Source organism: Tympanuchus pallidicinctus, unplaced genomic scaffold, assembly GCF_026119805.1.
Source record: "Tympanuchus pallidicinctus isolate F22 unplaced genomic scaffold, pur_lepc_1.0 scaffold13, whole genome shotgun sequence".
Taxonomy (NCBI): Eukaryota; Metazoa; Chordata; class Aves; order Galliformes; family Phasianidae; genus Tympanuchus; species Tympanuchus pallidicinctus.
In genome coordinates this window covers 6,426,109-6,442,302 of record NW_026294648.1, presented here as the reverse complement: position 1 = coordinate 6,442,302, position 16,194 = coordinate 6,426,109, and the positions used below count along the sequence as shown (strand labels likewise).

General features: G+C 37.9%; 2 protein-coding genes across 7 annotated transcripts in view; one reads left to right on the top strand and one right to left on the bottom strand.

Moving 5' to 3' along the window:
* Window positions 1–16,194, top strand: part of PGK1 (phosphoglycerate kinase 1) — a 156,799-nt gene that overhangs the window by 32,493 nt on the left and 108,112 nt on the right. The window lies entirely within an intron of this gene.
* Window positions 1–16,194, bottom strand: part of ATRX (ATRX chromatin remodeler) — a 75,998-nt gene that overhangs the window by 17,213 nt on the left and 42,591 nt on the right. For all 6 annotated transcript variants that reach the window (XM_052673243.1, XM_052673246.1, XM_052673247.1 and 3 more), the window contains 10 exons: window positions 13,034–13,180; window positions 12,649–12,826; window positions 8,592–8,729; window positions 7,701–7,876; window positions 6,041–6,158; window positions 2,769–2,899; window positions 2,386–2,474; window positions 2,044–2,216; window positions 980–1,133; window positions 623–726 (listed from right to left, as the gene is read on the bottom strand). In XM_052673243.1, the coding sequence (XP_052529203.1) occupies window positions 623–726; window positions 980–1,133; window positions 2,044–2,216; window positions 2,386–2,474; window positions 2,769–2,899; window positions 6,041–6,158; window positions 7,701–7,876; window positions 8,592–8,729; window positions 12,649–12,826; window positions 13,034–13,180 (1,408 nt within the window). The remainder of the gene's footprint in view (window positions 1–622; window positions 727–979; window positions 1,134–2,043; window positions 2,217–2,385; window positions 2,475–2,768; window positions 2,900–6,040; window positions 6,159–7,700; window positions 7,877–8,591; window positions 8,730–12,648; window positions 12,827–13,033; window positions 13,181–16,194) is intronic.

Here is a 16,194-nt window from a genome sequence, read left to right as displayed (position 1 = left end):
TTGTGAACTGAAACTTAGCATAAGAACAAACTGCATCATCAGGAATTCGGGTAAGATCACATAGAGGAAAATAAAAAATCCTGCACAGCACAGAGTACACGTCTGGTTAGTGAGAAATTCCTTACCATTCAAGCATTGCTAGCATAGCAATTAATTAAAGACACTGCTCTCTTACAGAATCCATAACAAAATATACTGTAGCACGTATAAAGCCCAAACTCACATTCTGCATTCAGTATCCAGAGCACACCATTTGAAAGTGTTATCATTTTCCTTCATTATCTCTCTCTCTCAGTAGGAAGGACCAGAATTTGCCATGCATGAGCATACAACGTCACTTTTACACAGAATTTAATAAAATGCCTTCTCTCATTTTGGATGATGAACATTTTAACTGCCTAGGCAATATTAAGCACACATGACACAGAATGAAATCAGAAACAAGAATCCATAATAGGATAGCAGAGACCACCTGCAGAGGAGAAAAGCAGTTCTGCCAACTTCAGGAATGATAGAATGTTTCTCATGAAAGCAATTACTTCAACTCCATTCCCTTTGGAATGAAGACAGACTTGTAAAAGAATAATTTGCTTTGTAATTGCTCAAACAAGCTCACACTCACCTTTATAGATAGGAGGCTTCTCTTTGTCAGTTTTCTCCCTGTTAGCCAGCTCCAGAAAATCTTCTATCAAATCCAACGATATAAGGGACTGGCTAAACACTAGGCTGGAAACAGAAACACAGAATTCAACTCTGGGGTTAATTATTGTAACAAATTGCTCATTCTGATACAACCTTTCAAACAAACAATCTTTCTGGACACACTGAAAGACTTCATGGGAGTACATGTATGCACGCAAAAACTGCTGGAAATAGCGAGCTTCAGAAACCTGAGCTATAGCATCTAATCTCTAGATTGAATGAAAAATAGACCAACTTATTTACAAGATTGTTTAAAACACTTCTAAAACTGACTTACACTTTGTCCCCAAGCTCCTCTGCCATTCGAAGGATTTCAAAGAGAAGAACCATTTTCCCAGAGTGTTCCAACACCTCAGCATCCGCATCAGTGACAAAATCTTTGTACCAGTCTGGAGCTGGGCTACCAGGATTGGATGAGGAAGTAGCTTTACCTATGGAAACACACACACAAAAGTCAGACATAAAGGCATGGTTTCCATTTAAATGCTTTGAAATGTTATTTTTTAATGCTACAGGACATTTAGACACAGAATTCTATTATCTGCAATCCTCCCCCTAAGTATAAATTGATACCTTTGTTTCCAACAATCATGCATCTTTGAAAATTCATTTGAATTATAGCAACTGAAAAGCAACTACTCATAAAGTGATTTGAATCTGAAATAAGCACCTGAAATTCTTGAAAAGTTAATAGTTGTCTGAGTTACACCAAGACCATCTATTAAGAGAATTCACAGATGAAGCCTTCAAGTGTTCCAATAATACCTCCTGTATCACAAGATTGCGTGTCTCCTCTCACTTTCACAATACTCAGACTTAAAATCTCTTTTTCCAAAGCTAACGTAGAAGACATCAGTATATACAGCAGTACATAGAAGGGAAAAAGTCATTATTTCCCCCCTTTTATATTATTTCTCTACAAAAGGAAAATACAAATTCCACCATCATCATCTGTCTTTTTGCAAAGTTCTTTAGGAAGGTTTCTTGCCTGCTCATCTCTAACGCACCACTGCGATAACAACACCTGTAGGACGTTACATCTTCCGGGTGTAACAGTGAAGGACAAACACATTTGTTACATGTTTTCAATATTCTTTCATTAGCACAGTAAAAAAAGGGAAAAGCACCATAGTTGCCTCTTAACTTTGCATCTTTTCGTACTTCTGAATTCAAACAGTTATCAGTTGGAGCACATTATTAGAAATAGCAGGAACCGTAAGCACAGAAGGAGTACCTGGCAAATTCCCTAATTTCATTTTGCACAAAGCACAACAGCCCTCTCAAATTGCGTTTTCCAAAATGAAACTGCATGGTATTTGATTTATACTATACTATACTCACCTTCTTCTGATTTTATAACTGCTGAAGGGTTGTTACCAAGTTCTTCTGCATTTCCTTCTCCACCTCCACGAGATCTTGAATTCCAGACTTTAATGACTTCAACATCGTTATCGCTGCCACTCCCACTTGAACTACATTCTTTCTTCCCTTTTTTCCCCTTGGATTTTTTTTTCCTAGAGAGATAGCATTACACACCTATGTATTTATCTTTTTGAATCACGTTGCTAGAGGACATACATGTAAAAATACATTTAATTTTAGAGAGATCATTTACTTTTATAGACATCCTCTTCTATTAGGGAGATAAATCCAACAACAAACAATAAATAAAAACTTAATTACTTTGCATAATCATCAGAACTTAAACTCATTGAAGTTTCATCAGAATCTGAAGCTATGAAGTCATCCATACTGTCTTCATCAAAGTAGCCCTTAAAAGAGAAAAAACAGAAATTTTACTGTTTGTTCATCTAGAAGCTTTTATTAAATCTTCAGCCATCTGCTTGTTCGCCATTAAGACAATGTTAAGTTGCACAAAAAGACAGCCTTTCAAAATGTTTTTAAGAATGACAACATATGCTGAAACTAAAAATATGACAAAAACAGCAGTAAAATTACCCCACAGCAACAAAGATTTCCATTAATTTGATGAAACTTTACCCAACATTTGGCATAGCTTATTTGGAAAGTTCTTTATAGAGAGTATTTTGATACATCTAATTTACCTTATTTTCTTTGCTAATATAGTCCAGTTGCAAACACCAGGGATGAGTCCATATTCTGCTCAGCATCTGGAAATCCTGGAACAGTTTAGCTCCAGCTTTGCCTCGTCCACCCTCATTGCCGCCACCTACACCTGACAAAGAAGTTCAGGTTTGAGAATGAAACCTTGAGGTACATCAGCCATATACTGCTCCTCCTTTGAATGATCTGCTAGCACAGTACTGAGTGTTCTTTCCAGATGCACACCATATTGTAACATCTCTTGTAGAACAGGTGAAATTACTCAGTCAAAGGAGTTCTTCTCCCAGTTAAAGTTGTCAAAATTAGTTGTTCCCTTTTTTCTCGACCATGAGAAACATGATACCAATCTTACATCAATACACTTTTCTCCCCAATACAGGAATGAATCCAAATCCTCCTAGAAGGGCTATCACGTCTATTTAGATCGTATAATCAGCTCTCATAAAGCAGCCCAACTAGAAAACAAAACAAAATTTGCTATTTATTTTCATTTTGGTTTTCCCTCATTAACTCATAACACCGCACTGATCTGTTACAATAAAGAATTTCAAAATGGCCAGCATATTTGCATTGCCCAAGCACAAATCAGCACTACTTCACAGAATGTTCAAAGTCGGACATTTTTTGTAGTTTCAAGTACCATCAAGCAGCAAAATAACTCTTGGTTCTTGAAACAGATTGGTTTTTGTATTTACTGTATAAAAAATATAAGGCATGTATGCCTACAAGAGAACAGTATTTGCTACATCAAAATGATCAAATGTCTATGGCACAGCAGGCACAAAGCTTACTCAGAGCATTTGCTCAATAGATAAGGGAATGCCAGAATATGTGTAAAAAATATTTTAACAAATCAACTTCTTGCTTTGTTTTAATCATAAAACAGCCTTAAGAAATTTCACATTTATGCCTCCCTATGATGCTGAGAAAAGGAAATATAAGATAGCCATTCTTAAGTTCAACTTTGCTAAACTTAACCTGATAAACTTGCTGTATCAAACACAAAGTCAATGTCTCCTTACAGACTTGTTCAGAAGTGAAAGTAGAACAATATAATTTGTTTGTTAAATGAAGGAAAAACTGAAAGTTTTAGAAAATAGCATCTAAAATGTGATTTTAGTTACATGCCTCTATTATGAGGCACAGGAAAACAATTTTAAGCATTTGCAGATGAGAAGCAGTCATTCTTCTATATTTGCTTTTTTATTTAATGAAAATCAGAGAGCATGTCCTTTTCTGGAAGAACTCCTTAAATACGTAAGTAATCCAGAGAACTAACATGGGCCTCCACAACCATTACAGAGATCTCCTATAAGAACCTGGGCCAGGGCTAGCTCACACAGCTCTCTTCTCATTAGAGGCAGTTCTTCCTTCCTTTCCCCCAGTTCTCTGTTTCCCATCTCACCTGTGGCACCGACCGCTGGATGAGCTGACTGTGCTTACCATACTGGCAGGACACTAACCCAAGATCCAGAGAGAGAAAGGAAATGATGCTGTCTGATAGTTCAGGGGGCTGAAGCAGCTCAACAAGGCTGCTAAGTCATGAAACAGTACCACCCATTCTGACAGCTGCAGGCTTAGGTTCAAAGAATTTTATCAAGCCCTCCGAAGTCTAGACAGATTAACCGAACTTCTAGGGAGTGCATTTTCTTATAGTTAGTTGCACACACAATCTATTAATAAATAGACTGTTCCAACAATTAAGCAAATTTGAAGCACACTGTAACAAGCTTTTTGCCAGAACAGATCTTTCCCTTAGCTTTAACAAATAGTGGATTAAGGCCTACCTCCTCTTGGAAGCTGCCTGCCCTATTGAAAAAGGAGGAACTGAAAGACAGCATCTGTAAACATTTCTGTACACAGTAAAATAGTTGTAAACATCCAACACTGATTTTTATGCTCATCAATTATCCATAAAGGTTTTACTTTTCCATCTAAAAGCATGGCAGACCAACAGTCAGGCTCAGAGAGGCTGAAAATAACTAAAACAAAACAAAAAAACCAATCTTGCTTTGTAGTAGAAATAGGCCAAAGATAACCTACAGAACCACTCCAACTCTGTAATTAGCAGCTGCTATGAAGAACTACAGTCACAGAATGGTTCTCCCAGTCCTAAGCCCTGCTGTGGGCAGATTACAAGATGTCCAGTTACCACTGGAGATACCAATGGAAGTGAAATTACCTTTGCTTCAAAACTCTTACTGCCATGACTTGCACCAAACAGCAGCATCACACACAGCACAACTACAGAAGGGACACATAGTTGGCAGTTTGTCTAGGAGATTGCAAGCTGCACTGCCCAGAACCTACAGTCATTAAGGCAACACAGTGAATTTCACACTGCTATAAATTACAGCTTGACGAGCTACAATGAATCTTTCCTTCTGAGAATATCAAGAATAGAAAAAAATTTTAAAAAAATCCTGCCACAGCAAGAGACAGGTGGCTTAACAGGTGGGAAAAAACACAACAGACTATGTAATATATTTCATAGCCATTGCCAAAACTGAACACAGCTTTTAAAGCTTTGGCAAAAGCCTATCAGCAGCACCTTAGACATTGCTTTGGAATTCAGCACATTCCCATTCTAGTAGTCCTATATGGTGCTACAAGCTGCTACAAGGTGTTGACGCTTGGACACCCTGATACATTGAAATTACAAGCTGAGAGTTTTATCTCTCACATAAGGGAACAATAGTTAAGTCCACAGTAACATTTTTTTTTCCCCCTTAGGCACCTTCTAATTTCAATTAAACAAGATTGCATTAATTGGGAAGAAGCACAAATGGTTACTGTGTAAAACAGACTCGAGGGTTTAGAAAGAGTGTTCCAAAAAAGAGACATTTGTCAAATAATAGTTTCAGCTGGGATAGCAGAAAAGGAAATTGACAGTTAGCAGTGAGCTTTCACCAGTGCATCTCAATTTTTAATTTTCTTCCTCCGGTCTCACTGCCAGTATCTTAGTTCTTGGAAGAACAAAACATGAAATAAAATACATTTTATGTTTAGAAAACAAAAAAAAAGAAAGATGAACCACAACCTGGAAGTAGACTACTACTGAAATGCATGCATTACAATTCCCCCCCCAAAATATTCATGTGCAATCAAATGTTTTGCAGCAATTCAAATTTCAGAGTTAAGGTAAGTCTTAGATGAAGCAGAAAAATTCATCTGTAGGGTACATAATACATACTAAAAAAACCCAAACCAATGACCATTAATCTTGTTACCTGAAGGAGCGGCAGACACATACCTGTCAAATGATCCAAGTAATACTGGTAGAGCTTGCACTGAATAGGTGTCATTCTAACTTCTAGAACATACTCATATTTTGGTGGGAGGAACTTTGTTAATGCTGTGTAATCTTTCCTCTGTAATTTTACAAGTGAGATTTTAGTCATTATAAACATGAAAAGCGATTACTGAGATTACTTAAGAACTTCTGGCTACTTGATCAACAAGGCATTAATCATGCATAAATCACAATTATTCAGATGCTCACCTACCACAAAGGGGGAAAAAAAATAACCCACTATATCACTCTATCAATCTATTTAACAGGCACTGTCTGTAGAAGCCCACCTTAAGTAATAAACATAGATGTCCAATTAAAAAGGAGAAGGACCCATCAACCGCATGCCTCCAGATCAACCTCAGCTCCAAATCCCTCAGAAGTTGACAGCAGCTTCAATAACTGCCCAGGTGCTTTTATGTTTCATTTTTTTAATTATAAAACCATTCCTGGGAAAGCATGGGTACGTCAAGCAGCTCATACCAATGCTTTTATTGCAGGTGAATGTGCACTCATGGTAACTATCCTCTGGTTTAGAGTATGTCATTTCTGAATACCTCCTTGTTTGAGGCAAAGCAAAACTTATTCGTTTTTTCTACTTTACAGACTGATTCTCTTGCTATCTGCCCCTCCATCCAAACAGTACCTGGTGTACTGATCCTGACCAAGACACTATTCAGGAGCAGGTGACCCCAGCAGCCCTGGGAGGTGTTGGTCAGTGCTGCACACACAGCACAGCTTTCAAGCTTCAGCTGCACAGCACAAATTCCTTGGCTGCAGGATGACCTCAGCCAGCTCGCTGTCAGAGAGGAGCCTGTGGGCAGCTCCCACTTGGTACTGGAGATAAACCACCTGCAAGGCCTTGCCTTTATCTGAGAAGGCAGCATCCCTTGGGAACAGAATTTTCTTGTAAAGAAACTGCACAGCTGACCCAACAAGAGCTTCCCTCCACAGACAGGATCTGCTCTGTGCAGTGTGGCATAGGAAAACTCTCCCAGGCTCCATCCAATGCTGCATGAGTGCAGGGCGCTCAGCACCTGAAGGGACCTAGGATTTGCTCACAATCTACGTCCTCTCCAGCCCAGAAAAGACAGTAAGGGCATTGGCTAATAGGACTGATTTTGCAGCAGGATCACTTTCTCTGTAACAGGTCCTAAGTCTACTGATTCCAGTTTTAGGGAATTAAATGTTTCATTATATTTACAATAGGGGCATCCGTTCTACTTGTCTCTTCCATAACATAAGTAAATTGTAATGAGGACTGGTTTGTGCTCCTGTGCTGCTGTGCTAATATTTGTATTTCCAGTATCATCATCTTCCTATAGGAAGTCCTTCACCACTTTTACACACTGCCATAAACCTTTCTATTTCTTTGGAGGTGAGCTAACTGCACATGGGACCATCCACTGTGACCACTTCACCCAGCTCCCTGGGACTGTTTAATCAACTATCAGTGACTGCAGCTACACAGAACACACTGCAGAACAAACAAACCTGTTCATGAAATACTCCAATAACAAATGTAAAGATTTTTGAGTGCTTTCATCAGAACAAGATGGAATAACTCTTCCCTCTCCCCACAGCTATTTCAATTAATTAGTTAAGTTGCAACTGTTCTCACCTGAACGCATCCAGCTAACATCTCGTAGAGAATATGCGCCCGCTTCTTCATTACTCTGACATCCACCAGAGTGGAGTCTGCACACTGACCGTTCTGAATTGGATTTATAAATCGATTTCGGAATTCTTTAATTGAACCAAGCAAATTCTCCTTAATAAAGTTAACCATGCAGTGATCTAGAACAAAAAGATCAAGTTCCAACTGTTCAAAAGCACAAGTACAATATTGGGATTAATTCTAAACCAAAATTAATGTGTTATACCTAAGCTAAGAACTTCTTGTTACGCAGAAATGCTCAAATGCAACATTTTCAGAAAAGGGCATCTTAAATTGATACACACTGTAAGCAGAAAAGTAACTTCTAAATTTAATGTCAGATTTAAAACTTCCTCATCTTGGATGCTAACTAGTTTGAGGGCCTCTGTACACCAAAGCAATTACACGGTAACACATATTTGTAAAGATTCTGAAATAGATTCAATAACATATTAATTATTAAAAAACTATTACAGCATGCTATGAGACAGAAATATGGCATATAAATAGCTAATACAGAATGTTCCTGAGACAGCAAACAGAAATTACTGTTTTAACAAATTTACTAAGAACATTGCTCTGCAATAGTTAAGAACAATTCAAACTGATGCTCCGGCAAGACCAGGTCTACTTAATTTCCATGGAAGCACATCTTCAGACAATAATTAGATATGAAAAATGCAGGAAGCCTTTACTGGACTTTTTTTCCCCCCCCGGTATAAACACAGCAAAACATCTTCATCATGTCAAATTCTTTTCTTCTATTCAAACGAAATCTATCTGTAATTATATATTGCTGAAAGGTAAGAGTACATCCAAAGAAATAAACACATCTTAAACAAGAGAACTACTCACATTCTATAAGATTATTTTGCAGTGGTGTTCCTGTCAGAATTATTCTTCTCCTAGAACGAATTGAATTCATTGCCTTAGAAACAGCAGATGCTTCATTTTTTAGTATGTGCCCTTCGTCACAAACAACAAAGTCAGGGCCTAGGAAGAAGTAAGAACATTAGATCTTTTCCACCTTTTATAACCTCAAAGAAACTGGCAGCCTAAAGAAGCTAATTTTTTTTTCTATTAACAGTTATTATGTTTTGTTTTGTTTTTTGAAGCATTATTTAGTTCCTTTTTTACCATTTACACAGGCATTCCCAGAAACCAATCTGGTAAACTGCAGACTGTTACTTGTAAAATCTTCAGGGAAGGATTAAACACAGCTTTCTAACACAGTCCTTTACAGACCGTCTATCCACACAGCTAGGGCATGCCTGCGTTTTCATTCACTCTACCCCAACTCCTGAAAGCTGTTCTTTAAATTCAGCTTATGCTGCCACCTACTGATGCTCAGTCAATTAAAACAAAAAATAACGTAGACACTAGTTTTTCAGTAGGGCAACAGGTCATTATCAATAATAAGGGTAAGCAGGGCAATGGAAAGTCTTACCTAAGACATACAAACACAATTAAATCTGATCTGAATTAAAGACAAGTGAATTCACAAAGATTTGCAGCATCTCCCCACCAGATTTGACAGCTTATACGTTAATACAGCACTCAGACATTGATTTGGTCTAGTGTATTTCCTTTACAATCAAACTCAAAGTACATTAGCAAGAAAGGAAAATAAAATATTAATGATGCAAGTAAAATGTTGCCAATACTCAACAATTCAGTTTGCAGTAAAGGCTGCAATTTTAACTTGAACAAAGTTAATTTACAACAAAGCAAAACCCCCTCCTGCTTAGACTAAGTAAATGACAGTCAAAATATGAAAAAAATATCTTAGTATATTTTTTCTTCATTTATTTGGCAGTCACGTAGCAATGCTATCTGAACTAACATCTTGGCTACAATTCAGTGACAGACTGTCATACATTTGTAGATTTTTCTTGTTCTTAAAAAAAGAATTTCATTATGGGCAATACATTTCTGAAATTATCCAAAGAGAATGTAAAATATAGAGACCTTGAGGGACCATTTAGCCCATTTTCTTCATCTGACATAGCAGTTAGGAAAACGGGACGTCTTCTCCCTGAGAGAAGTGAAACTCGGTGACCTCTAATACACTTCCTGATACCCAATGTAAACGATCTCTGGGGCCAATGAAGATACATTCTATCTTCTCCTTTGTCCAACTGATGTAAAAAGCAACACATCACACAGTCTGCTACTAACCAGCTTTTACACGATGGAAAATTCACCGGTTTAGTCATCATTTTCCAGGCTAGGAAGCCTCCAACCTTCCTTCAGACCATAGGCTTCTCTTTCCTAACCTAGCTGTACTTGCCCTCATTCATGCACACTCATTGATAGATACATAGGAATATAAACACACAATTCTCCTTTTATTTCGAAGCCTACAAGAAATTAAGCCTGCTTTATACAAATGTTGATTAAAGATCTTTTTAAGTTAAACAGTGATGGAAGCTTTAGCAGTAGCAAGAAAAGCCCACAGAATTACTGATTCATTGAAAGCACAGCAGTGCAGCTAGCAATACACCAAACAATTTTATCAGTTGCAAAAAGCAGTATGGGAAATAATTTACTGCTTTGCATGAGCACACCATCCTTCTATTATTTCACATGACAGAGCTAGTTAATTAACAAAATCATTTCCCACACTATTTCCCCACCCATAAACTTTGGCTAAACCTTTCCCCTCTGGTTCTCTCCTCTGTAATATACAGTGCCATATAAGCTTCCGCTACAGAACACGTCTACCCTAACAATATTAATTTTAACCAGACACAAATCATTAAATTATTGCTCAAATATCAAATTTGCAACTTTTTAAATTAAAAATGCTCCCAGAAGCAAAAGTTTCCCTATTTGGTGTCACAGCAGTAAGCCAGCACACTGCTTCATAACTCTTCTACTGGCAGGCTGCTCTCTAGCCAGCACTGTGAATCACAGATATCAAGAAACAAATAATGGTTGGTCCAAGATCCTTCTCTTCGATTTTGACAATCCAAATGTGTTTAAAAGTAATGACTAGTAACAGAAGAATATTTCTGTCTCTTTGCAATTAATTTAAAAAGAGAAGGATTTGAAGCAACATAAAAACATACTGAGTTGTTTCAACGTTGGTGCTCATGCTCTGCATCCCCCCTACCAAGTAACCAAAGCAAGTTTCCGTGTTCACATGGTCCAAAACCAACAGGGCACACTGTGCTGCAGTTTGTGGACCTGCTTAAACCGACAGAAGTTAACAACCTCATCACAAATACTGCTCAGTCACACTGTCCTAAGCTGTCTACACAGGATCAGAACAGACCAACACATCCACAAGCAGGGTTCAGGAAGCAAAAGAGATTCACAAGCGATGGCACAGGAACCATCACACAAGACACCGGGTCTCTTCCCTAAAATTCCACAGCCAGCAAGCCACCTCACTTCACAGTTTGATGAAGGAAGGGACAATACTACTATAAATACACATACTATCAACTCTTACGCCATGGTTCCCTTACATTTTCCAGAAGAAAAGTAACCTACAAAAAAATCAGTAATTCTGAAACTCCTCTATTCTTTGCTGCAGTCAACGGAAATTTAGAGATCTTCCTGATAAGATTCTTAACTCCTGAGCAAAGCAGATACAGAGTGAGAGAACTGACACACAGGGTTGGTTTTTTTCCAAGCTCAATTGTGGCATTAACAGAAGAACCCAGAGAACCTCCTGGCAAAACTGTATTTTCTTCACTGCTTAAATAATGCCTGTAGCTTCACCACGATCACAAAAATACCTCGCCGGCTATTGTACAGGAGCTACCCTGAGTCCAATTAGCAGAAAAACAGTATTTTCACTTCTCGAACTGGCTCTCTACAGAAGTAACCATGTCAATTCTGCTCAGAAGGCAGGGGATGAAGCACATGAAGAGTATTGGTAGAGAAAAGGCTCAACTCCTCTACAGCTCAGCAAAGCCATTAGATCATTTTAGCTGTAGTATCAAACCACACCTCCAGGAGGCCCAACACAAATACAACCAGCACAGATTTCAGAACTTCACAAAAATCAAGCTCACCAAGAACAATTACAAGCCAAACCACGGCTGTAAGAAAACTTGTAAAAAAAAAAAAAAAAAAAAAAAAAAAGAGTTATCTACCGCACTCTCAAGTCAAGTAACCTGAAATCCAGTCAGATAATTAAAATCTAGGAAAATCTGCTTCTGGAATCACATACGTTATTTCCCTTACTACCACATCAGCATTCCCCAATCTAATTGACTTTAACACAATATCAAACTTAAGGCAAAGGTATTTTTTAAATAGAGTACTTAAAATATACTGTGCTGTGAATAACTTTACTTAGTTCAGGTATCTGTTCCCACATCAGAACATGAAATCCTGAATTTCCAGTTATTTTTTCTTGGTGATCACCAAGCAGAATGGTTTTCACATATGCATCTTAAAAAAAGCCTGCTGATGTCAGCTGAGCTTAAAACCAAACACCCATTCCATAGGCTGAAAAAGTGAGAGGAAAAAAAAAAAAGCTTTATCTGCAATCAATTAGCACTTAAATAATGTGTATTTGTTCACATTTCTGTGGCATATTTTCAACTATTCTTCATGAGTAGATACTCCACTAACTGCGGAATCCTAGTGAGAACAAAGTAGTTTTACGGTTGTAACAAATTTGCAGATTAAAATAACCAGCAGTTCACACTTGCAATATATTCCCTGCGTTGTTTCCATACTGGACCTAATAGAAAGACCATTACAGTCTATTTACAAAGGACATGGGGTATTTTCTCAACAACCACTTCCATAACTCATTAAAGGGCAACTAGAGATAACCAAACTATTGTGATCTTGGTAATGTCACGTGTATAACGCATGTTTACTCAGCTCATATACTCCAATCTGAAAACACAGTAGACAAAATGCATATTTGCATTAATTTTCCACTTACCTGGATCCACTAAAGCTTTATTAAATATTTCTTTCAGTTTTCTACTCTTCACATTCCTGCCTTGTGCAAGATTACGATACATCTCATAGCCTATTATCATCACACCTCCTTCATCTTGCCAACGCTGCAGCATATAGCTTCTCTCTTGAGGGCGTTTCACAGTTGCTAACTCACAGACCTTTCAAAGTAGGAAAAATATGCTTGAGTTTCTCTTAAAATTCCAAAGCAGTGGTGTAACTTAAATACCTAAGGTATTCAATGCAAGTAAATTTTTCACATAGTTAACATACATTCCTTAGCTCGTATTTTGAGTGGTGGAGCTTCCCAATTATGTAAAACACTCAGCTATTTCAATTTCAAGAACACTTTTTAAGCCTTAAAATACCTCTAATTTCTCATCGTCTTCTAAACCTTCCTGCCATTTCTCAAACTCATTCAACCAGTTCAAGGCAGTGTTCAGGGGACACACTACAAGAGCCGTCCGGAAATTCAGCTTGTCACACAGCAAGACTGTGTGCAGAAAGCTCACTACCTGCGAGAGGAACAACAAATAGAATAACAAATGAAACACTCAGCATTGAAGGACAAAAAGAAACAAACATATGTATATTTTCACGTATAAAACTTCCCAACAGTGATCTTATTTTCTGTTACACAACTTGCTGCTTAAAATCTACTACGTATGTATTCTAAACTCACATACTTACTGCTTTTGTGTTACACGGCTGCTTAAATTCTTTTTCTAGTGATAGAAGTTTCAACTTCTATAACTGAATTATTTGTACAGATAAACTATTCCACAAGAACCCCTCCCCCCTTTACATTTCATCAATCATTTTCATAAATTATAATGCTCTATTAGGCAATATATAGGCATTCTCTCAATACTCACCCCAAACCTTAAATAAATTTACTTCTTTGGACTGCATAACTGCATTAAGTTTCTTAAAAGTGACCTTCAGTCTTATGTTTTTAGCAGCTTTTCCAATGTAGGACAAATTCTGCACTGCATTTATCAGGTTTTCCAGGATTTAAACCCTGGTAGCAAAATCAGGAATGAATTCTAAAGCAGGTTAGTGAAATACTTTCCAAATATTCACCCCCCTACAAAGCCTACCTGACAGATGAGAACACTTTCTTAAGGCTTAGCAAAAAAAACCTCTTTTGATGCCACTCCAGAATACTTCTGCTGGGCTGTTTTTTAGGAGTAGCAAATAAAGATAGGATTGGGGGTAGCACGTAAAAAGCTGACACAAAACAGAAAGTGATCCCAAAACAGCTAAAAGCTCTCAGATCGCCCTTTTAAGGGTGACAGCTGCCCTGTAACCAACAGCTGTAGAACACCTTGAAAGTTCTCTGGATCAAAACTCAGTATGTTATAACTCTCATTTAATACACCACATCAAACTGCATGGCTTGCTGAAGCACTGCATGCAACTGTTTTCAGATGCTCACATGTCAAAAGTGGTTTTACTACCAGTACAAAAGCATTTTATGTTCAGATGCAGAAAGAAACTTCCCACGAAGACTGAACACAGAAGTCCTACACCTCCAAGAACCAGCAAGTCAGTAAGTCCCTGTTTCATTTCCCTAACCATTTACTGACCATCTTCTCTGCAGTTCACAAAATCTGCTTAGAACGTATCTTTGATTGATTTCTTAGGTGCGAACTATAAATGCCATTATTGAGTACAGCAGGACTGGAAAATAATCACGTAAGAAATGATTACTGAAGCTACAAAAAGGAACCACAAAAACGTTTGATAAATCATTTATAGTTGTGGCTTTTTGCAGTTATCAAGTTTGAGACAAAAAGACTGTCATGATCACACGTAGAAGTAACTTCTACCATGATGTATTTCAAACGATTTACTGTATACAGTACATAAAGCCTAAAACACAAAGCAATCTGGATTGGATTGCTATGCTGAAAGTTCTTCTATTCTGCTGTATTTTGAAAATCTCCAGTATAAAGTATAATCTAACTCCTAAATAACTACATGTAAATCAGAATCAAGCATGCAAAAACATGCTCTTCAAAGCAAACATCCACTTCTACAGGCTCCTGGATTGTCAACAGTTGAGGTCCATTGCCTCAGTTCTTATTAGAAGAGTGAAGCAAAATACATTGCAGCTGGAGTTCTTAAAATACGCACTGCCCAGATGTTGTGCACCACAGACAAGCAAGACTGCTGCTTGTTAGACCTAAGCAGTACATACAGGGAATGAATGCAGTTTCTCTGTTCATCTACAGCTTTATATTACTCAAATAAACAAATAGCTAAAAATAAAATTAAAAATAGTAACACCAATGCCAAGCCTCCTTTGATTTCCTTTTTTATGGAAGAATCCAAGGAATCTAAAGAATCTCAGGGAGCTACCCTAAGCGCTCTGTGTAACTATGTCCTGTAATTCTCAGGTCACGAAAAAAGATTTCTCATGATCAACAAGCCTTAAATAAAATTTGTACCAATCAGAGTATGGCAGAAATAGATATTTCCTACTTAACTCCATTTGTTGAAGAATCCTAAAAGAATCCATTGCGGACATAGGAATGGAAGAATCCATCTTCAGTAATGGATTAGAGGGAAGACACAAGAATCGGGAAAACACCTGACCCATCAAGACACAGCTAATTCTAGCAAAGAGCAACAGATCCTGCCTGCTAGATTCTCGCTGAAGAGTTTGTCTTAGAGCATACCTCAGCCTCACTTAAAGCTAATGGAGGACATCAAGTCCAGCCAAGTCTGTTGTCCAGCAGCGTTTTCATGTGCTGACTATGCCAAATATCAACTGGTAAGGCAAAGAGCAACTAGAGACCTCATATTGAATATAAATATATCAATGATCAGCTGACCATCAACAGCACCTTACAGCATTTTGTTTGGGGAGTTACTAACAAGGTTCTATTACTGACTGCTGTCACCTGCGGGTTATGAAACCAGCTATGGCACAAAAATCTTTCATACAGCTTGGAATTCCGGTACATTGATATACTGACCTCTCTATGAATGAACAGATCTTGAGCCTTCAGGTCAGGTGATAGGGCTTCCCAACCCAATGGGGGAAGCTTTCACCACAACAGATCAAGATGGAAGAGGATGGTGAAATGGCATTTCCTCACAGACGCTTTGAGGATCCCATCCTCACTGTAGGAAAAAAATAACCTCTTTGAGAACCATCATCAGCACGCTAAAGAGACTGCACTCCAGAGAATGACTGAAGTGCATCCAAATTTGGCACATTTGAAGAGAGAATTTAGAATGAGGCATTGTACAAGTGCTGCCTGCTCCATCATCTAGTCTTGCCACTCACAAACTCACCAGAGCACTTGGCATATCTCCTGTCAAATGATGTTACAAATAAGAAATGCTCCTGGCAAAGAAAGGTCCTGACTGAATTCACGTTGAAATCAATTCTGATCAATTCCTACATCTTCACAAGCGGCAAATTAGTTTTCTCGTGATTCAAAAAGGTTCGCAATAACTCATTTCAGAAGCCAGATATCCTGATAAGGGTATAGCTCCCATCTCCAGAAGTGAGGAA